The 27,047-nt window shown below is 35.1% G+C and overlaps 1 protein-coding gene and 1 pseudogene across 1 annotated transcript; one reads left to right on the forward strand and one right to left on the reverse strand.

Annotated features, from left to right (window-relative positions):
• The first annotated feature begins 6,089 nt into the window (after positions 1-6,089).
• Positions 6,090-11,748, forward strand: LOC125671982 (cysteine-rich secretory protein LCCL domain-containing 2-like; annotated as a pseudogene).
• Positions 11,749-18,222: 6,474 nt separating this feature from the next.
• Positions 18,223-20,256, reverse strand: LOC125670327 (acetylcholine receptor subunit alpha-L1-like). Its single transcript, XM_048905421.2, has one exon. The coding sequence runs from the start codon at positions 19,907-19,909 to the stop codon at positions 18,716-18,718; it is 1,194 nt and encodes a 397-aa protein (XP_048761378.2). The 5' UTR covers positions 19,910-20,256; the 3' UTR covers positions 18,223-18,715.
• Positions 20,257-27,047: the final 6,791 nt, after the last annotated feature.

The raw sequence follows: 27,047 nt of genomic DNA on the forward strand, positions 1-27,047 counted from the left end.
TGTAATTATAGTAAAAGACCCTGAACGATAGACAAAATTACGGACAAACCGGTACTTAGAATTTATAATATTTCAAATCATAACGATGTTGGTTTAAAAACCGCAATGATCTTTGATTGTTGGTTGGGTTTTTTCATTAATTTTTTGCTTCTTGTTTACATTTTCAGACACAGAAGTTCTGCTGTTTTCATGCCTGTCTTGCTTGTTGGATGGGGTAGTGATTTCTTTTCATGCATCACAAAGAATTTTGATTTTTGAGTTGAAAATTTTGTAAATCGATATTGATTGACTAACTTGTGTGTAACGGCAGTGATGAAAGTGATGCCTGCCTATATATTGTACACTTTCCAGAGGTAGAAGTGAACTGACCGAGTAAATTATACAAGGCTGTCACTTTTCACGCAAGTTAACTGTAAAAGAGCCGAGATCAAAAGTTCAATGTCTGACAAAAAACTAAATTCACATAGTTTTCACCAAGACCACCACCCCCCTTTAAAACTAAATATGACGAATATTGAAACTAATCGATTAACAAGTAAAAACATACGATTATAGATATTAAACACTCCGTATATGTTTTCTACTGTTTAATAACAAATGAAATTGTACTTTAAAACAATTAAATGTTCATTAAAATGTAATTTTATTATGTGGTTTTTAACAGTCGATTATCTTTTTTCTTTTTCCACTAAAGTGTAATCGATGTCGGATTACAGAAACTTACCGGAGTTTTTACTCCCCCTCCCCCTAACTATTTGAATTTAGTGTTTTTTAATCCGACATCGATCTTTTGATCTCGTCCCTAATAGCATGGCCGATACCGACCATCTTACAATTCAGATAAATGATGCCACGTGTACCTATTCCTATCTCTTTTTTATGGAAATCAGGATTTTATAGTATGAACATTTAATTTGAATAGATCTAATATATCAAATCGAGCTATTTATAATTTCCTGTGTTCATTTTCCCCATCGCTGCTGCTCTCTTTAGGTTCCAGCTTTTAAAGCCTTGATATGTGTTTTAAGTGCATTATAAAGTGTTCAAAGTGTTATTCTCGAAAACTTCAAAAAGTAAAATCCCCGTGGGGTTAGAATAGGTCCACAGTACCCCTTGCTCGTCGTAAGAGGCCACTAAATGAGGAGATTCTTCTGATAGACCGCAAAAACCAAAATCCCATTCAGAGAAACAGGACATTAAAACTTATTATCCTCTTCATTGCGAAAGGGCTCGTTCGTGAGTGAGTGAATATGTGTGTAACACTGAACTGAATGGCTGATAAGGCATCTGAAGCATTCCATCTCGAGGTTAGGGCACCTATTGATAATGATAATCTTATGTAAGAGAGGCATCATTTTTCGCATTGCTAGGTCATAGAATCATGTCTATACTTCTGACACTGATAGCCATTTTCTCTCTGTTTTGCAAAATTTGCTTAAGTGTAACGGATCCAAACGTTTTAGCATATGTTAAAGATGAAATATTGCGACGAAACCAAAAGAATGAGACAGAAATGATGTTGGTCCTTTTGGATAGAGTGAGGTCGAAGTTTATTTTCATTTGCGGTCCCTATTGGAATATAACGAAATAGAGGGCGAAGTAACGGCTGCTGGGCTAATGGTGATACGATGGACTGACCCCCGATTGGCATGGAATATTAGTGAATTAACAATGAAATATAATCAGACGTTTCATAACGTGCCATTTAAATCCAGGGAAATATGGAAACCTCAGGTGTTACTTTTAAATGCTTTACAGGACTATGAAATGATCACGACATTTCCATCAGATCGTGTCGTGTGGGTCGACTCTCGCGGAAAAGCAACCTACATTCACGGAGACGTATTTCGATTTTCTTGTGATCCTTCTGTAGAGCATTTTCCCTTTGACAGACACGAATGCAGCTTACAATTCATGACACTGGATACATTGTCTTTGATAGAGTACTTCAGACAAACCACAATACGGATAGGAGAACCTCTGAAGACTCTCCGGTCCATAGAAATACTCGACGGTGGCGATGACGACGTCAAATGGATTTACTCGTCCCTGTCTCCTTGCATCGTTAAGCTAGGGAATTCAGAAATTGATGTCGCCATATTTTCCTTGAACATAGTTCGCCGACCTGAATTCCATATTTTAAATACTATTGTACCGGTATACTTACTAGCCGTTTGGAACCTTTTCGTTTTCTTTATACCCGTTTCCGAACAAGAGAGAATATCTTATTCTGTGACTATTTTTTTGAGTTTTACCGTGTACATCGTCATAATCAGCGAAGGTATTCCTGAAACATCTGCCCCTGTACCAAAAATTCTCTTCTTTATGATTATTCGCCTTTTATTTAGCGGATTAATTGCAACAATGGTGATCATTGGTGCAGCAGTTTACAGCAGAGATTCAAAATATGAAATTCCCAAGAGCGTAAAGTGTTTCACAAGATTCGTCAATGATCTTTATATTAAAGTAAGTATTAAGCTACACTGTCACAATGCTAAAAATGTTGATAGAAATGAACCTGAAAACCTGCCTAATGCATCTCAATTGAAAGATGTTTTAAGTACTGACCGTCTCGACAATAATCACTATGAACTTGCAGAAGAAAATAATGAGGAAATAGAAGAAATTGAAACGAATTCTTCTAAAGCAGTCAACGATCAGCTAAATGTCTCATGGAAAGACGTTTCATTTGCTATAGACCTTATAATGTTTTTTGTGTTTTTATTTCTTCTCATCGTAGAAGTTATTTTATTCATCATCCTCATAGTTAGTGACCATTGTTATATACTGTCTCCTATTGCGAAATCCTGCTAAAATCTTAATCCTGCTAAAATGTTTCGAGTAATTATATGGATGTAATATTTCAGATATTTCAATGCATTCAGGCTTCTTTATGAAAGGGACTGGTTCACGATTTCCCCCCAAATTTTGTTTTTCACTTTCAATGATCAAAATCTACTGTCTAATGTAAAACTTATACGGTACCAATTTTGATGCACCAGATGCGCATTTCGACAAATAATGTCTCTTCAGTGATGCTCTAATGTGTTTAGAAGATTTCACATAAAAATTAAGTTATACATTATCACAGCAGTTCATTTTTTTTATTATATCTTTTTTACATTTCAAGCATTCTTTGGGTAAAATATGTCATCTAAAAGTTAAACTTTGTTACTATGCAAAATTAAGATGCTTTATATTACAAAAATATTTCACTGGATTGTTTGTATACATAAAAAGACAAGAGTCTTTGTTTACATAACACAGATTTAAGGCTAAAATATTGCTTTTATTCTTGCATTCAGAAGGTCAAAATTTTGGCTGTCAACAATAAATGAGTTATATTTTTAATGTTTAAAACATCAAAACTGCAAAATATATATTTTTTTAAATCGTGAACTTATATAGGATCTATTCTCTTCTTAAGATGACACAAGTCTTAAACTTCTTGAAGAATTTGCAGAAAATACAAGCACTTTGTAATATGCTGGTCCAAGAAAGTGCTTGCCCAAATCATCAGGGATCGCGCATAGAGATCTGTACGTGAAATTCAAGTGCCTAACATGTGAGTGCGCATTGTGACGAGGATACCCGTAGTGGACTGATTCAGGGATACGTTTATATAAACAAGCTGCGTAAAAACTTATATATATGTTGTGTACTTGTGTATTATGTTTATATTTTTATGACTAATTTTGTACAATTAAATTTTGTATAACTTTCAGATCGTTTTAACTGGTGTTATTGTGAGTGTGTCAAATAACTAGCAATCAGTAAATTTCTGTATTCCGCGCTCGTTACAAATTTGGGTTCGTCCTGGAGTATCGATCTTTGGCATTTTTGATAATTTTCAAAACGATATCTCATATATTTTAATCACAAGAACATATATTAATGGGAAGTTAATTTAATTCTGAACACACCAGTTAAGATTGGCTTTGACTTGGATACTTTTCTTGAACTGCCACAAGCGCATGTACTTGAAACTTTGAATAAAATGAACTGTTTGAGTATGTGACAAAGTTTAGGTTGTATGTGAAAAGTAGTGCACGGAAATTACAATATGAAAAATACGATGAAAGTGCAATGCCATTGGTTGTAGATCTTGAACATGCTGAAATAGAAAAAAGAAATTTTCGGTATGAATTAGAATTAAAGAAAGGTGAAGATAACGAACAGTGATCAATCGCATAACTCCTATGAGCAATACAAAATAGATAGTTGAACAAACACGGACCCCTGGACACACCAGAGGTGAGATCAGGTGCCTAGGAGGAGTAAGCATCCCCTGTCGACCGGTCACAGCCACCGTGAGCCCCATATCCTGATCAGGTAAACGGAGTTGTCCGCAGTCAAAATCAGTGTGCCAAGAACGGCTTAACAATCGGTATGAAACACGTCAGACAGCATTTGACCCAATGATAGGTTGTATTGACGAACTAGATCGTTATAACGACCATAGAATTTGCGAAATGCTGACTTCAATCGAGACTGTTGAAACCCGTGTACCATCAACTTGTTTGTCATTAGCTTACCTCGATTTAAGAACTGACTATACGCAGAACAAGCTCTTACATATCGAATTAGTATGAGATATATAAACACCATATGCAGGTGATAATGGAATATTGCTACATAAATATGGGAAGTTGAAGAAACTAGAAATTGAACAGGAGAGAGAAAAATCTGAATTTGAAAGAGAAAAGAATATGAAAAGAGAGAAGTGCACATGATCGAGAACATGTGTTACAAATCAAACAATTAGAATTTGAGACTCAAAAGTTAAAATACGATGTGGAAGTTGGGGTTAGGGCTAGATCAAAATCTGCCTTTGGTGTGACAAAGAACATAAGGTTTGTTCCTAAATTTCAAGAGAAAGATGTGGATAAAGATTTCATTTTGAGAAAATTGCAGATAATTTAAAATGGCCAAAATAAATACTCATAATAAATATTATAGAGACGCCACCATTGCCGGTGAAGGGCTGCAAAATTCTGGCCTATGCTCGGCGCTTATAGCCTTTGAGCAGAGAGGGATCTTAATTATATATCGTCCTACACTTACTGTGACACATGGTCTCGGTTTTGTCGGTCTCATCCGAAAAACCGCCCCATTTGGTCGCCTTTTACGACAAGCAAGGGGTACTGAGGACCAATTCTAACCCGAATCCCCACGGCTGGATGAGATTCATTATTGATTATGTCTTGTTTATCTTCCCTCTGGAGAATTTTTAACTCATATTGAGACGTCACCAATACCGGTGGATGGCTTCAAATTTTGGCCTATGCTCGGATCGAACTCACGACCCCTGGTTTACAAGGATAGGACATTTTCTTTATTAAGGGACAGATTTTTTTGGACAGGCATGAACTCGGATGTAGAAAATTGGATTAAGAACTGCGAAAGATGTTTGATAAGAAAATGTTCATGTCAGAAGGCACCAATGGTGAATATCACATCGTCTTATCCATTAGAATTAGTTTGTTTAGACTATCTAACATTAGAGCCTTGCAAAGGAGGAATCGCCAACATTTTAGTTCTTACAGACCATTACACAAGATATGCTCAGGCAATTCCGACAAAGAATCAGACTGCGAAAACAACAGCAGAAGCACTTTACAATAATTTCATTGTACATTATGGCATTCCAGCTAGATTACACAGTGACCAAGGTGCACAGTTTGAGAGCAATTTAATTAAAGAATTATGCCAGATAACAAAAATGGAAAAATCAAGAACAACGCCATACCATCCGATGTGTAATGGTATGACAGAAAGATTTAATAGGACCCTCATTAATATGTTAGGAACGTTGGAAAATAAGGAAAAGCAAGACTGGAAAAAATATATCTCTTCATTGGTTCATGCTTACAATTGTACAAAACATGAAAGTACTGGTTATTCTCCATTTGAACTAATGTTTGGCAGAAAACCTAGATTACCGATAGATTTAACATTTGGGTCACCCAGGGAAGGATCACAATTTCAGATGTAGAATAAAAAACCAAAGCATTTTCTGGTTTTTTAAAACAAAATAATTCAATAATACAAATTGTTTTATTGTCTTTTGGTTCTTTTTCATCACAATACTTCAAAAGAATTGCTGATTACAACCATATAAAATGTTTACAATTACCTATGGGTCGAATTATGCGAGCGTCGAACAGCAGGGCTACCGCTATATTTAAAGCGACCCTGGTCACGCAAGCCGTTTGACTTCCCACTCAAAAACGTTTGTCTCGTAGAACACTGCATTGACAAACGTGTAGGTGACCTAGACTACCCTGATCACCAGCGACAGCGATCACCTATTCTGGAAACCTCGGGTATCTCATGCAGGAAAATCGCCAATACTCCATTTAAAATTTCAGTCCTAAACACAATATTTACCTGATTTATATCGCATTCGGGCTAATTTTTCACCCTGTTAAACATAATGGCATAACAAGTGGTAGATTTTCATTTCCGATCCACGACGCACTTCCTAACGTTTGTCGAAATTCACACTTTCAAACACACCGGTCTTGATTCCCTTATCTTTAATTTTGTTGAATAAACAACAACTCGGGTTTTATTAATTAACCACACACGTCCTTCATGTTGACAGCTTGGGTAAAAGAATATCACCGCCGAACTATTACTCGTGCGATAAAATTCCCAGAATAGTCATGCTCAACCTAAATCGAAAGTAGGAATCGCGATGCAGTTGTAATTGAAAAATCTACAGTCGTTAAATAAAGGTAAAATTTCGTGAAATTACATGAAAAGGTTGTAAAAATCATGGTCGTTGATTGCGTCAGACAGGTGGTCGTTTAATACTGGTACAATATATAGGGTAAAGTCTCGGGGGAACTTTTTCGGTCACATACGACAGCGAGTTGCTTAATACAGTGGGTCGCTATGGAAGTTTTGACTGTATATTGTACTAATATGGGAATGAATGCATATTGTTATTCTTGTACTGTATAATGCATTAGTAACACAATTCCCGAATTTAAAGAATGTATAGTCCCTATGTACTGTTATCATTGCGATTGATGTATAATCTGGCTGTTATTGCTATTCAGTTGGAACACTCTAAGAATGGTGAGGATGAGGATGTCTAATTTGCTAATTGCTGTTTGTCTGATGTTTGTAAGAGGAAATTCCGAAACCATTCCTGTTGGTCCGTATAAAGACCAACTTTTGAACCTACACAATGCTTACCGTCTAATGCAAGGCGCAGCTGACATGCAAGCTCTAGTAAGTAAATGTACACATATACTGTACGTGTAGGGATATCATCTGTCTCTGTATGGGTGGGGTCATTTAAAAATCTCTATATGGTTTCCTAATGAATTTTAGAGAAAAACATATCCATAGATACGTTTGAAAGAAATAATACGATTAGAAATCCCAGAAATATTGTCTTTCTCAAATTCAAGAAAATTTTCATTTTACAAATATTTAATTGATAGATTATATCTTCAATGTTATAGTGTACATATATATCTAAAATGCGACTATCCTCGCTCCATTTAGCCATAGAAACAGGTAAATATTCTAATCCAATCAGAGCAAATAGATGTTGTACTTTTTTGTGTGAATATTGTTGAAGATAAATACCTTTTTATATTAATTTGCCCTGAATATACAGAATTACGGAAAAAATATTAAAGAACATTCAATGTTTAAAGTAATACAATTTTTTGATACGGGAAATTTCAAATGTAACATATACATGTATATCCAATAACTTGATACTAAGGTAAAGTCGATGTTTGTAATTACGTTCGTATAAATGTTTATATTGTTTACAATATTGTACTGATAAGATGTAAAGCTTAAAGTAATAAAGAACTTGAGTGTATTCACATTTTGTTAGGTGTGGGATGACCAGCTCAGTAAAGAGGCACAAGCCTGGACACAAAGGTGCGTCTTCGAACACCAGAAGAAGGGACGAGGGGAAAATCTGGCTTATCACACTCTCAGTAAGACAAATGAATAGTTGATAAATAGTTCTATGAAGGCCTGGTACGACGAAATAAAGGACTACAACTATTACGGGAAGCAGTGTCACAGAAGCTGTCATTACACACAGGTAAGACCCTTCTCTTAATCATAAAAATACTACATATGTTTTGGATGGATTGAATTTCAGTAGTCATTTGTTCAAACATTTTCCGAAAGCGTTTAAGTCGTGATTTAACCTACATTGTGTGTTCAATTTACAATAAACGTTTAAGTCGTGATTTAACCTACATTGTAAGTTCAATTTCCAATAGTCTTTCGAGGCATGCTGGCGCGGATTGTCACTAGTGTACAATCAACACATTGCTAACATATTTTCAGGAACTTCATTAATATATATAAAAAAGAACTTATAGAGACCTAGATCAGAGCCTTGAGGCTCACCTGGATATGTATTGAAGTTAGATGAGAACAAAATCTTTATATATATATATATATATCACTTTTTTAGATCTATTATTCATCTACCATTGTAATCTATCACCGGATCTTCCTCATGTTTGTAAAAAAAAAAAAAAAAAGAATGATACCAAAATGTCATACTCTATCAAAAGCTTCGGAAAGCCCACAAGATTTTGACCTCCATCGATAAGTCTAATAAGTTTCTAGTAATTGACAATGACCCAAGTCCGTCAATTTTAATTTTTGAATAGTGCCAGAAGGTTTTTATAAACTGTAAATAGATTGATGGAAAGTTGTTTCCTATAGGAGTGTACAATTACAGTTATTTGCGGCAATACACGAGATGGTGTTATGCATATGCACCGGTCGACAGGGGATGCTTACTCCTCCTAGGCACCTGATCCCACCTCTTGTGTGTCCAGGGGTCCGTATTTGCCCAACTATCTATTTTGTATTGCTTCTAGGAGTTGTGAGATTGATCACTGTTCTTTATCTTCACCTTTCATTGCAGGTCGGCGATTAGCATCCATCTTGCACCCATTAGATCTACCAAGATTGCAACTTTCTACAGGATTTTTTCTCCTACATAAAGACGACGTCTAGTTTTCCTTTTAAAATAAATATTCGATAAAAATTCGAATAAAGTGATGATTTTCTTCATATTGCAGATAGTCTGGGCTAAAACGAGGAAGGTTGGATGCGCTATTGAGAGCTGTGATACCCTGAGTCCATTCGGTGAGGTGGCGAAACATGCGTGGTATCTAGCCTGCTTCTACGATCCTATGTAAGTCCGATACATCACGTGTTTCAGGTCTTCTGTGTTCCGGTTGAAAAAGTGCTGCAATAAGCAGCACATTATCACGACTCATTGAGGACATAGGTTACCCCCGAAAACCTGAGAGAATTTTGTAAAACTATTTGTAAATGTTTTAATAGTGCTAAACTTATATCTACCACAAACTTTTCCTATGAAACCACATTTATTTTTGTATTATTTACAAATCTCTACTTGAAAATAATGGTAAAACATTACCCGAAAATTGAAATTCTTAAGAAGTGTCTTTTTATTGATGCATTTCATGTATTAATGGCTGATTAACTTTGATGAAATGATAGAAAATCTCATGTAAACACCGCAAAATTCTACTTTAGAATTTGTTTAAAATGTGACGTTACTTTTTTTTTTATTCTTTTACCAAAATGACGTCATAAGCGTAACGTAAAGTAACACTAGTACCGAGCGCTGAGTCTTGACGTGTCCAAAATCTTAATATCTCACTAGCGCTACTCTATATACACAGTAAACAATGACTCGTGAATACCTATACAGGTAAGTGTCAGTGAGTTGAGTTTGTCTGCTCCTTCAAAACAAGTACAGAGCTCATATCTCAGGATTCGCCCAACGAAAGGGCATGTACCACCGCTGGGCGAATCCTATTCAACAGCAAGAGCGACAGAAGACATTATTTGACAACGAGTGTTGTGAGTCAGAATAAACCCAAAGACCAGCAGAAGTAAATTGCAAAGAATTCAAAGATGAAATAAATTTTCATATGCATCAAATTTATGTGCATGCGGTTCACCGTAGATTTTTTAAAAATGCCATTTGAGGGTTTGAAATAGATGCGATCTGCGAGTGTGTTAGACCGACACTATGAATAAAATCGATTGATAAAAGAAACAAATGATAGTCGACAGCTCGACAGGTATATTGGTACCTATATGTAGCGTGTAACTCTCTCAGAAAAATAATGTTTTAAACTTATTATTTTGAATTAATTTTGTCTTCTTACATATACTTGATTACGACAAGATCTAGCCACAAAGAAAGTCAAGAAAGAAAATCTAAGAAATAGATGACATTCAGTAAAATTCTGCTTGTAGTGGAGGGTAACATTGAAAATTCTGCTTGTAGTTGAGGGTTACATTGAAAAGTTGCGCCTCGGTTGACAATGATTTTCTCGGGGTAAATTTTTTAATGTTACCTTCAATTACATGCACTATTTGTAGCAAACCAACAAATAATTTGTAGAATTTGTCAAAAATTAAAATTCTAAACAGTGTATCATACTGACAAAACTTTGGTCTAGTTTCCAACATAGATAAATGATTAAACAATCTGAATAGACAGTTTGAAGTTGGGGACATATGAAGGTTGGACTTTATCCCTGGGGTGGTCTTTAAAGTACTGTCGATTTTGTCATTTTAGACTGAACACTTGAAGTTCAAAGTAGTTTTTGAGTTGTTTTAGTGCTGTTTGACTCCCACACAATAGTACTAATATATTTGATAAGTCGAAATATAATTATCATGAAAATGGCCTTAAATTCTGCTTAGTGACGGAATCGCGGTAACGTATGATATAACGAAACATGCGGTCACAGTAATGGACATTTTGAAAGCATCGCGGTAATGTATTGCACTCAAACACTTGTCTTCAATATAACTTTTCCTTCAAAATATTTATTTGGCTTACCGGTACATAGTTGTTTACTTATTAGGGATCACTACAATAAATGTTCCATTATGTGTCAATAGTTTGATATCATATACAAATTTTACTTAGGGGAAACAATGTGTTTGAGTATCCTTACCAAAAAGGCGAAGCTTGTACTAAATGTTGCAAGAAGCAAAGCTGTGAGAAGGGACTTTGCACAGGTAACATTTTTAATCACTGTTCTATACATATACCTTCATACTCAACATGACTTACTAGTAATTTTAATTAGATAGAAAGCTACATAACTTTGTCCGCTTTGAATTTACCATTTTGCCTCAGTGGAGTTGTACTGCCGATTGATATTAAAGAAAACGGGTGTGAAAATAAAACGAGGACAAAATTATTCCAGCATGCAGTATCATGCCTTTGAAGTCGGGAGACATGAGAGAGTCTAGAATCTAAGCTATATAGCTAATTTTTTGTTTTTGCCTTTTTTGGATAAAGGTGTTGAAGCATGCAAGCAAGCATGTGAAGATTATTACGAAAATTGCAGCTATTGGGCAACTGACGGAGAATGCAAGAAGAACCCAAAGTTCATGTCCCTAAAATGCAGAAAATCTTGTGGCATATGTCATTAGATCGACAAGAAAGAAAAGTAATACGCTGTAGATAATCATAAAGCTTTTCAATTTAATGTGTGTTAAGTCTGGTAGAATATTGACTAATCAGTTTAATTTCACACTTCTGTATTTGTAAGTGAACATATATTACTTGATACTCGGTATGCAGACAAAAATTACTGTCGTCAACCGAGATTCCGTGGTTTGTGCTGTTCCTGCGCCAATGCTCATCGTATTTGTACATTTAATGTTATGAAATAAATTATGCAATTGTGACTCTGGATCATTTCTGTCTATTTCTACGTGTCAAATTCCCGAAAGGCCCAATGGAGCCACATTACGCATTAGGCAAAAAGAAAAGAAGGATGTATATTTAATTGCTGAGATAAAATTTAAAATTCAGGGGATGCTTACTCCTCCTAGGCATCTGATCCCACCTCTGGTGTGTCCAGGGGTCCGTGTTTGACCAACTATCTATTTTGTATTGCTTATAGGAGTTATGAGATTGATCACTGTTCGTTATCTTCACCTTTCATTCGATTCATTTTCGCTTTCAACAGAAATGAGGATTATCTTAGTCTTACGTGCTATTATTAGTAATTCTAAATATAAAATGGTCCAAGAGGATTGAAACAGAAAGCCTATTTTCTCTTATCATTAGGCGTGAAGTGTGTGACAACACTGGAATTTCACCTTTCAGACTAATCTTTCCCTCCTTAACCAGCAGCATTCTCCACAGGGGTACATCCAACATTCCAGACCTGAGAATTAGTCGTGTGCTGCACCGGATATCGCAGTCAGTGAAAAGGAAGTGTTGAAGCTATTGTTTTATTCACACCAGGTTACTGGTTCAGATGAAACAAAATTTCTCGAGATGGTTAGGACTGTAACACCAGCGCTCACTAGGATCCTCCAAGCATTTATACCCCATGTGACTGAAAATCGGTTAATATATCCCCAATGCTCAAGAAAAAAGATTAGAGTAATTAAATTACAGATATGTGTCACTGACGTCTTTATGTTGCAAGGTAATAGAGCATATCGTGATATCATCTAAAGCCACCTGGTGTCCATTTTAAATACTACAATGTGAGCTATTTAGTGCTATGCAATGGCTGTTTATGCTCCAACGATTTAAATTATTTTCTGCAATAAATACTGAATTTCTAGCAACAGTCTGCGAGCTATGGGGATAAAGGAACTATGCCTTTACATTGGTAGAGAGTATTTAGACAATTATACCCGTACTTTCTAAAGAAAGTTTGGATATCTTGTCATTACTTTGGTCCATCGGTCCGCCACGAACACTTTCCTCTTCCTCAAACTCCTCTTTTATCTTAAGCAGTAAACAATTAATCTTTTGGAATATGATAAATGGTGTCCTATAGATGTGCAATTTCAATTTTATCCTGGGGGAAAACGATGTTTTTCTCTCTTAAAAACCTGGTTCCAAGAACTCCTCATACATTTTATGCAATTGTCAAACCATCGTTTTGGAAGACGATTAGTGTTGTTCTCTTGATATGCAATAAGGTTTCGGAATTTTCATTTCACCCTAAGGGCGACATGGAGGTCGAAAACGACGTTTTCCTACAAAAACCTGGTTCTCAAAACTGCTTTTACATTTTACAAAGTAGCCAAATCATGTTTTGTAAGATGATTGGTGGTTTCCTGTATAGATGTGCAATAAGGTTTCAAAATTTTCATTTTCACCCTGGGATGAAAAACGACGTCTAAAAAGAAAGAAAAAACCCACACACAGACAGAAAAAAACCCTGGTTTTTAGAACTCCTTTTACATTTTATACAATAGCACCAAATCATCTTTTGTAAGGTGATTAGTGGTGTCCTGTAGATTTGCAATAAGTTTTCGGAATTTTCATTTTCATCCTAGGATCCATTACTTACTTACTTAATCCTCTTCGTGCTAGAAAGCACATAAGGCCTTCACTGAGGATCGCCATCTCTGTCTGTCTGCTGCCATGTTCTGAATCCGGCCCCAAGTCCATCCACACTCCTTCATCTCTTTCTCTACTGATCGCCGCCATGTTTCCTTTGGTCTCCCTCTATTTCTCTTTCCTGCTGGTGTCCATCTCATGACGGTCTTTGGGATTGATGTTGCTCCCATCCTGTGGACATGTCCGATCCATTTCAATCGTCTCATCTTGATCATCTCAGATATTGGTGATGTTGACGTTCTCTGATATAGATCTTTGTTGCTGATGGTGTTGGGCCAGAAGACCTTCAGAATCCGTCGTAGGCATTTGGTCTGGAAGACATCCAGTCTGTGGACAATACCTTTGGTCATAGGATCCATTTGGGGATTTTTTTTTATTACATTTTACACAGTAGCCAAATTATCTTTTGGAAGGTGATGGGAGGGGGTCCTGTAGATGTACAATAAGGCTTCAGAATATTCATCTTCACCAATGGGGCCAAATGGGGTTGAAAAAATGACGTCTTTCTACAGAAAAACCTGGTTCCCATAACTCCTCTTACATTTTACGCAGTAATCAAATCATCTTTTGGAAGGTGATTGGGGGGGGGGGGGGGGTGGTGTCCTGTAGATGTACAATAAGGCTTCAGAATATTCATTTTCACCAATGGGGCCAATTGGGGTTGAAAACATGACGTCTTTCTACAGAAAAACCTGGTTCCCATAACTCCTCTTACATTTTACGCAGTGACCAAATCATCTTTTTCCGATAGTAGCGCACACGTCGGTTCACCAAAGTCGGTCGCAAAGGAGGTGTTACACGTCTCATGTGGATTTCCCTAAAGGAGTTGCGTGAAAGACCGATATAATTAAGTTATTCAAACATATGTTAAAACGAATTGGAACTTATGTCTTGATTCAAACATTTTTGAAAATGAATTTAAAAGACGTGTATTAACATGAATTCGCAAAATAATTTGAGTTTAAATCAAGCAAGAAGCGTTTTATATAATTCTTGCCGTTAAAATATAGAGGTATCCCCGAATTTCAGAAAGACTGCCTCAGAAAGAACATGTTCTTCCGAATTTTCTACTGAAAAATTGTGGCTTCGAAATTTTGTTTCACGAGGGCATTTTTTGTAAATTTAAAAAAATCGAAACGATTTCACGGATATCTTTTTCAACTTCACCTGTACGTTACTTTTCCATCGGAATTTATGGTGTACTGCAGTTCAGTGGGTAAGGTCTGTAAAGATGTTTTCTTTTTTAAAACGACCGGGTTGGAATTCTTCACAGACACAATTTTTTTTATATTACTTTTCCATCTAGATTTTTTCTTGATTGAAACACACTTCTAGTCTTTATGAATGTTTCATGTATGAATTTTTGTTTATTACAATGTGCTGAGTTTGAAATATACTTTCAACCTGGACACGGTTAGTTTGTGAATGGGACTTGCAACAAACAAGCCAAATACAGCATACAATACCTGTGTTTTATTAGTCAAAGCCGCTAACGAGAACTTGTATATTTTTATGGCATGTCAAACGTTGCAATATTTGATCTTTTCTATTTGTATTATATAATTTTCCATTTGTATTGTATAATTTTCCATTTGTATTCTGTATTTTTCATTTGTATTGTATATTTTTTATTCATATTGTATAAATTTTCAGTTGTATTGTATTTGTGTTCTATAATTTTTCATTTTTATTGTATATTTTCTATTCCTATTGTATAATTTTTCCATTTGTGTTCTATATTTTTCATTTGAATTATGTGAGTTTTCATTTGTATTGCATAATTTCCATTTGCATTGTAAATTTTCTAATTTGTATTGTATCGGAGGGATTGTTTATTTTGTATTCTTACGAAGGATTGCATTAGTCAACGTCCCACGAGAATTCAGTGAGAGTTATTTAGCGTACGTGCCACTTACTTTGACACGGGACATCCGTTTTTAACGTCATCTCCGAGGACCCGCGACATTCACACCTGATGCAGAGCGTTTGGTGATGAAACTGTCATTACCTGTTTTAACGACTTCGTTCTTTCGCGGCCGGAATTCGAAAGACACGTGAACCTGTGCCTGAAGTCTATAGACAGAAATTCAGGAAATACAAGAAATTAATTGAACAAACCCATGTTGAATTTACAAGGGAAAAACAAAATATGTTTGATAGATAGTGCACTTCCAAAAATGTTGGTATAGACTTTTTAAAACAAATCATTTTGATTCAAGAATTCAAAAGCTTTCTTCATCCTGAAATCAAAATATGCTTTAATTCATGATGATTTATTTCTTTTTATGTACTTGTTCTAAATTTCGGAAGAGCTGTACGTTCTATGCAATTTCGCGTTTTAAAATTGGTGATTAACAATACGCCAATTATAATTGTTAATCAAATAAGTTACCACCTTTCCTTCTATGTTCTTGGATCATTTTTTGACATGGATTTTTGGGGGGAAGTAACATGGATACAGTTGTTTTAATCAACTTTTTATCTCAACCTAGAATATTAAGTTTCTGTTAGAAGCACATTCCTATGGTCCAAGCATTACAATCCCGTTTCAAAGATCAGAAAGTTATTTTCACATTAGTGTCATGCTGTAGCCTGAGAATGGGGTTTATTAAAAATTAACCGTACTGTTGACTTAACAATTATATTGCCGCATAGTTTGTATTTTTTGTCTAAACTCTTCAATAAAAACTTTTAATTGTAATGTGAGTATTTTAAACATGTGGTCGGTCAAATGGATATGCACTAGCAAATAGTTCATTTTCGAGTTACCGTATTCCGGCTGAATTCTAAAATTTACTTTGTAATTAAGTCACGTGATTTTCGTAAAATTGAAGGATCACTTCCGGTTAAATTGGGAGGGTTTTTTTTGTTGTTGTTAGAAACAAATTCGTCTGCTGCGAAATGCCCAAGTTCTACTGTGTTGCGGAAGGATGTACATCAGATACGAGAAAAAAAGGGAAGATACGGGTTCATGGCTGATGTGAAATTCTTTCCATTTCCTTCGAATTACCTCGCTTTTCTGATTAAGAAATAGGGCTCACTGCAGGTGTGACCGGTCGACAGGGGATGCATATTTGAAAAAAATTTCTATATTTTAATGTATTATAACTGAGACATTATATGCTGTGTGCGCGTGTGTATTTCATTATTATTATTATTTTAATCCGCCCTGAAACTGATGTTTATTCTTATCTAGCATATTTATGGTGTCTTGTGTTTTCATGTTTTATATGTACAATCAGGATAGGTACAGCTACGGACTGTTTACATGTGATAACGCCTTTTATATCATTGCTTTTTAATGTTTTATTTCTTTTCTGTGTATTATGTGTATAGCATTCTGTTGTAAGGTATATATGCATTGTAAAGCACCTTTGAGCGTACATAGTGTATGAAAAGGGTGCTATATAAATATGGTATTATTATTATCATTATTCCTGATAAGAGTTAATAGATTGATCCTAAAGTCTTTATCTATTGAGCTTCTCGCTGTCTACGGAAAGAGGTACTTTAGATCTTCTTTTGTTGGTAATATTTTTCTAGAATCCTGACTCTCATGGACAAGATGGACTGGTCCAGGAATTCAAATGTTTTTAGAGAAGTTGGTTACCATCATTATGCATTTGAAATCTGTGTTCCGATATTCTTTTATCAAGTGAACCCTTAGTTCCCCCGAAAAACTTTAAGCCACACATATTACACTCAATAGCATAGACAACGTTAGAAGATTTACAGTTCAAATTTTCAAAAGTTTTGTTAAGAAACTACGACTAGTACTAGGATTACTAGTAAATGTCCTTTATTTCGAGTTCATTCTGATATATGGAATCGACCTATGGATGAAAATGATTATTGGTATTAGATGAAACGTCGTCAGTATATCTTAATGTCGAGCTGAAGGCCACTGCCAAAAGCAGTGTACGTATTCAAGATCTGTTTTATCTCGAATGTTTCCTCAACTTATATATATTGAAATATGAAACTTTTTGAGCATAAGGTATACACGTGCTTGATTGTTTTATAGACTCATGAGCAGTTATATTCAACTTGCTTAACTTCCATAGATATCCAATGTAATCATGATCTATCAATATGTATTTTCATGCAAGGACAATTATTGGTGCTGTTGATAAACTACTTGCGAGGCATTCTGAATAAAACCAGTGCAGCATATCGGGACATATTTACTTAAAAATTGCTTTCTTTTCTTTTATAAAGAAAATAAATAAACACGACATACAAGATGATAAATTAGGTCATATTATCATTTAAATGCACAGTGATAGTAATACTTTGCAAGAAAATAGATTTGTTAAATCAAAGTTTCCCAAATGCACCTGATCTAACATTTGGAATTTGATTTGAAGAGGGTATAGTAATCACTTCATTATATATTGTACCTGATGTAAATTCGTCCCTTATTATTTTTGCGTTTACATTGTTGAGCTATCATCATAGTATTAATTTGTTGATTTTGTTAATTAGAATACTACTATGTTACAGAACGCGTGGACGTCCAAAACCGGACCAACAAATCAGAAATAAGGTATAAGATAACGACAAAAATATTTGTTAAAAAGCGTTTAAAACTGTTACGATGTTATAATTCATATTGTTCAACTTTATAATTCGTTTTTCCTTTACAAACATAGCTTTAATTTCTTCTACAATAAGAATATGATAATGAGAGGCAATGAGCGTACTGCTATTAAAGGTGTCACTCAATGAAGATTGAAAATGATTGTATATTAAGTTAAATTTAAACATTCAGCTAAATAAAAATGAAATCTATAGGAAATGAAATCAATTGTATTTACATATCAATATTACATGTATATTAAAAGTGGATTTTTTCTTCCAACAGATATAATTGCAATTCGTTTTTTCACGATGTCAAAGAAATGCACGATACAAATGGAAAATGATTTCACTTAAGTTTAGACCAAACCTCCATTAAAACAAATTATTGAGTTTGAAGAAAAAATTGAAACAGCTGAAAGCTCTAAGGTAGACAAGCACTATTTATTTCACTGATGGCTCATCACTAAATTGTAAACCAAATGTTGATTACAGAAACAATGAGTGATCCTGTAAAACGACTATTGTGCAGTACAAACCAAAATTTATACCAAATATAGTTTCACTCATTAATTGGATTCGTCGTGTCAATATTTACAATTCATTATCGATGATCGTTAATGAAATTCTCCGTTCAACATGAAATAACTTAATCAATTCTTTACAAAAACATACGACATAGCTTTGTTTTAAGCTGAAACACACTATTCAGGAAATCTTTACCATGGTGGCGTAAACACAAACCAACAAAACAAAAATCCCAAAGGAGACACAGAAGCATGTCATGTCAAAAATAATTCGCAGTCTCTCCCAGGTAAGTGATGCCTGCTCCTGCTTATGACTTTCTTCATCATTTTGAATCCTTCCATTTCTCAAAGTCTGGTCGCTTTTTCTACATTTGTCTGGTTTAAGGCCTGTCAATTTAGCAATGCGACTTACAAACTTTGGTATTGATTCATCCTCACGTTTAAAGAAAATGCGAAGCCCAATAATGGTTAGAATTACAATTATTCCACTTTCAAACATCATTATCATTAGCACATAACAAACGATGGGAACAGGGTCGGAATTTTTTGGGAGTGATGCGCTAAATATTGTCATAAAAACAGCGAAAGAAAGCAAAACTGTCATGGCGAAGGAAACTCGTTCTCCTGATTCTGGTGGAATTAAGAATACACAGGCGTTTAAAATTCCCAAACACAATATTGGTATGCATGTATTTAGTATCAAAAACTCTGACCGTCGTCTCACTGTGATCTCGAAAACAGAACAAGAATATACATCGAGTCTGGAGGAATATGCGTTCATACTGTGTATATCCCATTCTCCATATTTCTCATTAATAACAGACCTCATTCCTGTTTCCATTCTAAGTTCATTTCCTATGCGATCAATGGTTAAAAATATAGCGGAACATTTGTGTTCGTCAAATGGGTAGTATTTAACATTAGGTTGACACGTGACGCTTACCGTCCCTCCTTTAATCCATATAAGTTGGCCATTGGCATAAACTCTTATTGGAAAGGAATCGTCTGGAAACACAGGGGTTCTGTCTATCGGATTGGCTAGGATAATCACTGGTGTCCAAACATGATCCTCGGGAACTACCAAATGTGACACATTGCCATACTTGAAAGGATTCCATTTTAAAAATTCGTCAGTCCAACGGATATCGAGACCCATTGCGATGGATAACCGCCCCGTCACTTCATTAAATTCGCTGATTCCTCGCGGAAGGAATGATATCTTCATAGGAAGGATGTCGTTATCGTTTAAGGTTGGGATTAGAACCTTGTTGTAGGAGGAATTTTGGAATAAATCGTTATACAGCTGTAGACTATGTTTCTTTCCTGATGCATGTTTAAAAAACAAGAAAAATAAATACATATAAAAACGACTCATCCTTGGGAATACGATTGCGTCGATATAGAACTAGCTTTTATCAATCACTGAGCATGTTTGCTTTAACATTGGTAAAATGGAGACACGGCTGAAAAGCTTCAGAAAACAGCAGATAAAATGTTATAATTTGGCTTCGTTAGCGTTGATACAAAATATATCACGGATAGGTTGGTCTAATTTATACGTTGTCATTTTTTTTAGAATGTTACATTCATTTGATAGACATTATCTATTCCAAGAAAATGTTTTGGAGGGAATTGAAAACTGAAATTCCCCGCATCATCTCCACGATTTGGTAATTCTCAGTGTGTCTTAGATTTTCCTCCGTTTGAAACCGTCAGTGTTACACGTCTGAATCTGCAGGTGCGATGTTTCCAGAAAGGCGAATTAAGATAAGTTTACTGAGTGTAGATACACGGAATAACGTTTAGTGCGTAATGTTTTGTCTATATTACAAACTTTCTAGTCTTACATAAAGGATGAAGATATTACGTGATATCAGATATGGCACTGATTTTTACTCAACAAAGTTTTAAAGTTAATTTTCTTGACAATGAGTATCATAACTTAATATGCATTTTTACTTTATGATACAATGCACCAGATGTATAGTCTAAGTCATTGTGTGTCGTAAAATGTAATTCTAAGGGGTTTTAAAGACATGGTGCCTCTTTTATAATAACGAAAATTTAAACTTTTTAAAATGTTTTGCGAAGATAACCTTGTAGTAACAGTAGTATTGGCCTTGTCACCTTTTTATGCGGTAGGGAAAATGTGTAGAAACATCAATGCTACGACCGCAATATGTGGTATTTCACCTCAAGGGGGTGATTTTTCTTCGTGAGTGAAGAGTTCTGAAAAGGAATATACACTTTTACATATTTTCAAAAAGGGTTACGGTATTTAAAAATTTGGGAAAAGTCTTCCATACCTTAAGAATACTAGAAATTGACAGAGAAAAAAAAAACCCATCTATAACACCGAATTGGGAGAAATTTGTCATTTGTGCTAACAATCTGCGTACCAGAAATTTAATCTTAGTCACTATGTATGGTTATGACATCATAACCTCTAATTGTCATGTGTATTGGCATCGTTATCCAAGCTTTAATTCCTGTCTAACCCTTACCAACGCATGTGCATTGAATGTATCGAGAAACATCTTTCAGATGAATTGAACTTCTCTGCATGAATACAGCACTAGATTATAGAACTTTGGTTTTGACGACTACAGTGTGTGTAGAACAGGAAGTACTTTTATTAGGTAGAACACCCACAGGTTTAACATTTAGCTGAAGTGTGGTATCTTAGGCGCAAGTTTAGATGCATTTTGACTTTGTGAAAGTTTGTAATTCAAGATAATACACTTATCAAAATTCCAACTGAAATACTAGTAACATAAACCACTCCAGTTGAAAATAAAAATGTTTCTATAATCATATAACTGAAACGTTAGGAATTTTACAGGTTAAATTTGAAAAGCGGAGATAAGAAAATATGCTTAGCTACTTTTGGTCTGCTCTGACTTCTTCAAGCTTAAAGTGTTTACAGAAATGAAACCTTTTCTGTCTTTACATTGTTTAGAAAATCCACAAGGTGGATTTGGAAGGGGAAGGTCGGTACACTTCCTTACACGTGAAGTGATTAGTTAAGCCTGCATTCCAATTCTGTGTTTATTCGGTTTGATAAAGCAGGGAAACATGCATTTCAAAATGTACGTAAATATTTAATGTGAAATGAACACAAAGTCCTTCAGAAGATTCATCATCAGTTTCAATGTTTTGAACATGGCCAGATGATGTTTCAGCGTTGAATGCACTATATCAATGTACAAAAATTTAATTTAAATGCTATTTTCGACTCATCGATTAAATATATCCTCAATCAAATGAACAAATTCCATTCAACACGACTGTAACGAAACCAATAGCTTGGATTGAATCTAGAATATATGATACATATACGCACTTCATAAGCATAGAGTAGATTTTGATTCCAAAAGTTGCAAAACATAGCAGCCCAAATTATCCAATACCATATCTCAAGTGTATGGTCATTTGAGGTCGTTCCATTATAAGGCACACGACGGGTGTGACCGCTCAACAGGGGATGCTCACTCCTAGGCACCTGAACCCACCTTTGGTGTTTCAGAGAGCCGTGTTTGCCCTTTTCTAAATGTTTATTCTTTGAGGGGCTTTAAATTTAGGCCTATGTTCGACGCTTATGGCCATTGAGCAGTGATGGTTCTTTAGCGTGCCACACCTACTGTGCCACGGGACATCCGTTTTTAAGGTCATCTCCAAGGACCTAGGACATTCACACCTGATGGCGAGCGTTTGGCAATGGAACTGCCTCTACCTGTTTTAAAGACTTAAGTCTGTCGTGGCCGGGATTTTAACTCCGACCCTCCGCATGCTGGGCCAACGCTCTACGTCTAGATTACTGCGGCGGTGTTTTAAATACAGGATTAAATATGATATATATACGTATTACATGTAACATAAAAATTCCTCGCCTTGCAACTGGAATATCCCAAGTTTGTTTCGTGTTTTGGTTTTTTGTTGTTGTTTTTTATTTATTTTTTTTTGTGTGTGTGTCTCATCAAATGTACCGTATATACTCGCCTATACGTCGGATTTTAGGGAGCTAACAATTCGTCCAAAACTCTAAATCCGACTTATAGGCGAGTGCTAAGAAGATTAGCGTTTTTCTGGATAGTGTAATATATAGTATTTTTGAACAACTCTGTACTCCGACGATTATCATGATTAACGTTGACTGGACATATTATATCATTCATTTATTCTAGGATTATATGCATAAAGTACAATTACTTACATATTTTAATGATTTTATTCATCTTTTAAAGTGTATATTATTGAAATTGATTTGTTGATAAAATGAATAAATATCAGCACATTTCACAAAATAGTATTTGAAACAGAGGTGAAAATGTTAGAGCATTGGTTTGAAATTGTCAACCGATTCTTGAAAAACGTTATACCGACTTATAAGCGGGTCAATGACAAATTCCTACAAAATATACAACCGACTTATAGGCGAACCGATCTATAGGCGAGTATATACGGTAAGACGTTTAACAAATTTTTTTCGTTAAGCGGCTGGTAATAAAAGTGTAAGGCACAGGGCTTTCTAAAAAATATGAAAAGGTGAAAATAACGAACAGCAATCAATCGCATAACTCCTATAAAGAATAGGAAATTAAGAGTAGGGAAAACATGGACTCCTGGACATACCAGAGTTGAGATCCGGTGACTAGGAGAAGTAAGCATATGCATGCCCAGTCACACTCGCTGTGAGCCCTATATCTTCATCAGGTAAACGGAGTTGTCCGTAGTCAAAATTAGTGTGTAAAGAACGACCTAACAATTGTTATGAAATACATCAGACAGCATTTCAACCAATGAAAAGTTTTATTGGTAAATGAAAACGTTATAACGACTGTAGAATTTGCGAAATACTGACTTTAAACGAGACTATTGAAACGTGTTACATGGACGTATTTGTCAGTAGCCTGCCTCGAGTTAAAAACTTACCATACTCAAAAAAAATTCTTACGTATGAATCAGTTGAAAGACATAAACACCATATGCAGGTGATAATGGAATATTACTACATAAATATGAGAAGTGGACGATGGAGTAGCAGATTTCATCCCGTTTGTCATAAAGTTGAGTTGTTAGTTTCCCATTAACATCTATGTTCAATGAAATATGTAAGCATGGAGCAGATGTTCAAGACTCTGTCGTTTGAAAATTAGTAGATTTACAAAATGTGGAATTAATGTCAAGATCGTTTACAGTACTTTGCAATAATGAGTCGTACAAACAAGGAGAATGTTGTAACAAGCTTTGTCAGCTGGAACCAAAACATATTCCTCATGCAACTTATCTAATTTTCTTATCACTTATGGTTTACTAAACATAGAAGGATAGATGGTATGCCAATTAAAACAGAGATCCCATGTCACGGTAGGTGTTGACATGATAACCAGGCCTTACTAATACGGTTTTAAGACAGGATTTGTAGCACTCAACCGAATGTTGGTGGTGTCTCAAACGAATGAAAAAAAATCTCAAATGGAAAAAACCCATACAAACTTGCCAAACAAATCCACTATGCAACGAAAACTCGTAAGAATTAGCAGTACAGTATATAAAAGACTTTGGAATTATATCCGGAATGAGAAAAATTTAAATATATGTAAAGGGGTCATCTATACAGTTTTGACCCATAGAAATGAGCACATTGTATTGAAACTTTAACAAGGTATCCTGTCTAAAATGAAATAATCACCATAATTTGAAGTAAGTAGAAACAGTTTGGTGAAAAAGATTAATGGATTGAAAGGTAGATGAAGCTTGTATATGAGTATATTTGGAGAGTATCAATTTGTTGTGCTCAAAATGATAAAATCTCTGTCATCCTTTTAACTCTCAGTTTGTAAAGATAACTAACTGCAACTCGAAATAGGATGAAAATGGTGGTGATTATTTATTTTTTTTACAGAGCAACGTAAAAATAATGATGTGAGACGTACTTAACCCTGCTTTTTTTTTAAACTCGTGATTTTTATGAAGATCGTGATTTTATCTTGTGCTTATTTCACGCTGAATACTGTAACATATTGATTTATTTATAACACATTTAATTCAAGCTGAAGTCAGCAACGGTTTTCCCCGTTGCTACTTTTATCTCTAGGTTGGAGCGTCATTTGTGCTTTGATAATACTTTTTGTAAGTGATAAAACATTCAGAGCATTCCAACAAGCCTTTAGATGTAACATAAGATTACAACTTATCAATTCAACTTCAGTTTAGAAATATATAGCAGACGGAGTTGTGTGAGAGTGACAAGAGTAGCAGAGAATCAGACACCGATTAGGCAATTATTGATATCGCAAGCACGCTTGACATGCATTTTAGAAGACAACATACACAGTAGGAGTATCACAGTAGGTCCAGTCATAAGGAATCTCAAGGCAAATTATTGTGCGGATCAACAAAACACAAGCACACTTACGTAAGGTAAGAGTTATGGAACGCGTGGCAATAGATCAAGACCTCAACAAAAACACGCGGGGAAACTAGCATATGACGTCAAACAACGGAGAGATTCACCATTCATTTGGGACCGTATATTCTTTTTCATCCATGGCAATGACAAAAGACAAAAACATGGAGTTCAACAGGCAGAAATAGTCTCCTTGCACATTTTGGCTCCAACTCTTAAACAAGACATACATGTACATATCATAGCTCTAAGTAATCGATATTGCCTAGACTTATTAATTGTGCCCATGGTAAATATGTTTGTCAGCTCAATATTGTGACTGGGGATTCCAACGATAACCAAAAACAACACATCATGCAAAAGCTCTAAATTTCTGAGATCATAAGAGATGAAAGAATAACACGAATTATTTCCCAATGAACACTTCAAAACTCTTGCAGAATTGATATACAATTAATCACTCTTCATGAGGTGAACATGCTGCAATGATAACCCGAGACCCAACCCACGATGTAATTGCAAATTTAGAATGTAGTATACTGAGTATTTAATTCAGACTTCAGAGAATAGATAATAAGAACTTACAGTCACCAATTCACATAGTTTCAACCGGGGCAAACTTGTTCTGCACACACACACTCACACAAACACTTGATTTTCTTTTATATTGAGGATTTTTGCAATGACAGATATTTTTTGTCACCTTAGAACAGAACTTTCATTAACAATCAAACCGGATGTCACTGTGTAATAGTTGATGTGGACTTGACTAACATTTTGAAATTGTGAGCCACAATAACTGTTGGGGAAGGGTTGGATTCTCATATTTTCTAATTCCATTGATACTGAAATTTCTGTAGCATTTTACCAGTTTGTAGAATCTTCAATTCAGACTTCAGAGAATAGATAATCAGAACTTACAGACACCAATTCACATGCTTTCAACCTGGCCCTGTGCAGTACAAGATTTACTAGTTTCCACTGGATTTTCAGGTTTTGTTAGTTGAACAAGTGAACAAAAAATATTAAACATTTCTTGTTTTTTTATTTCACTTACACATTGCGAATAACTTTTATTGAAGTTTCAGATCTGTGCCCACTGTCAGACATGATGTGCCAAGCTTCAACCTTTCGACTAGGTTTGAAATAGAAATATTATAACAAAATAAGCAATGGATGAGAACACTATTATATTAAATTAGTCAAAACAATTGTGATCAATACTATACATATAGAAACTCATAGATACAGATAATTCAAATAAAATGATAAATAGAGAAATTTGATAATAATATATACTTTTGAAAATGGCGCCATCTGGTGTGTAGGTCGTGTTGAGAGACAGGAGAAATTGAGAACTCTTTTGTCGCTGATATTGTACTATTTTGAAAATGCAGGATTCGAGGTTTGTGACATTACATTTATTAATTAAATATTTCTTTGCTGAATTGTACCTCATTAACAAGAACAGTGAGCAGAGAACATTGTAGAATTATAAATAATAACAAATCGTGCTGCATGAATAACAAAAACAAGATAGGCAGATACTTAACCTACCGGAGCCATGTCTACGGAGAAGTCTACTTCGATATCCAACAAAGTTTAGGATAAGGACAGTCCCGGTGTAGACAGAACACCAAAATCGTCAAAAGAAGACAAATGGAAGCCGGTATTATAAAGGAAATAAAAGGCGAGTTCCTTTAAATCAAAACTAATTATGTTAATGCCACCAAGCGACAATGACTCCATGTGTGGGATTTTATTTTCCAAACAAAATACAGCAATATCCTGCAATGAACAGAATGGAATCATAAGAAGATGGCAAAGTATGAAAATGTAAAAAAAAACAAACAAAAAAAAACGGTCAAATCAAAATGTTCATACCTTGGCTATATCTCACATGTAAAACAGAGTACATGTATCGCACAACCATACTATGGATCATTGCACCGTTCATTGTTTACAAATAAAATAGTAAAATGCTAATGTACATTATCCGAACTACTTATAATGTCTCAGGTATTGACCCTATGACATAATGGTAGATATTGACCTTAGAGCTTTTAACTCCACCTCTATATAGTCATATACTAACATTTACCTA

The sequence above is a fragment of the Ostrea edulis genome, chromosome 4 (assembly GCF_947568905.1).
Source record: "Ostrea edulis chromosome 4, xbOstEdul1.1, whole genome shotgun sequence".
Classification (NCBI taxonomy): Eukaryota; Metazoa; Mollusca; class Bivalvia; order Ostreida; family Ostreidae; genus Ostrea; species Ostrea edulis.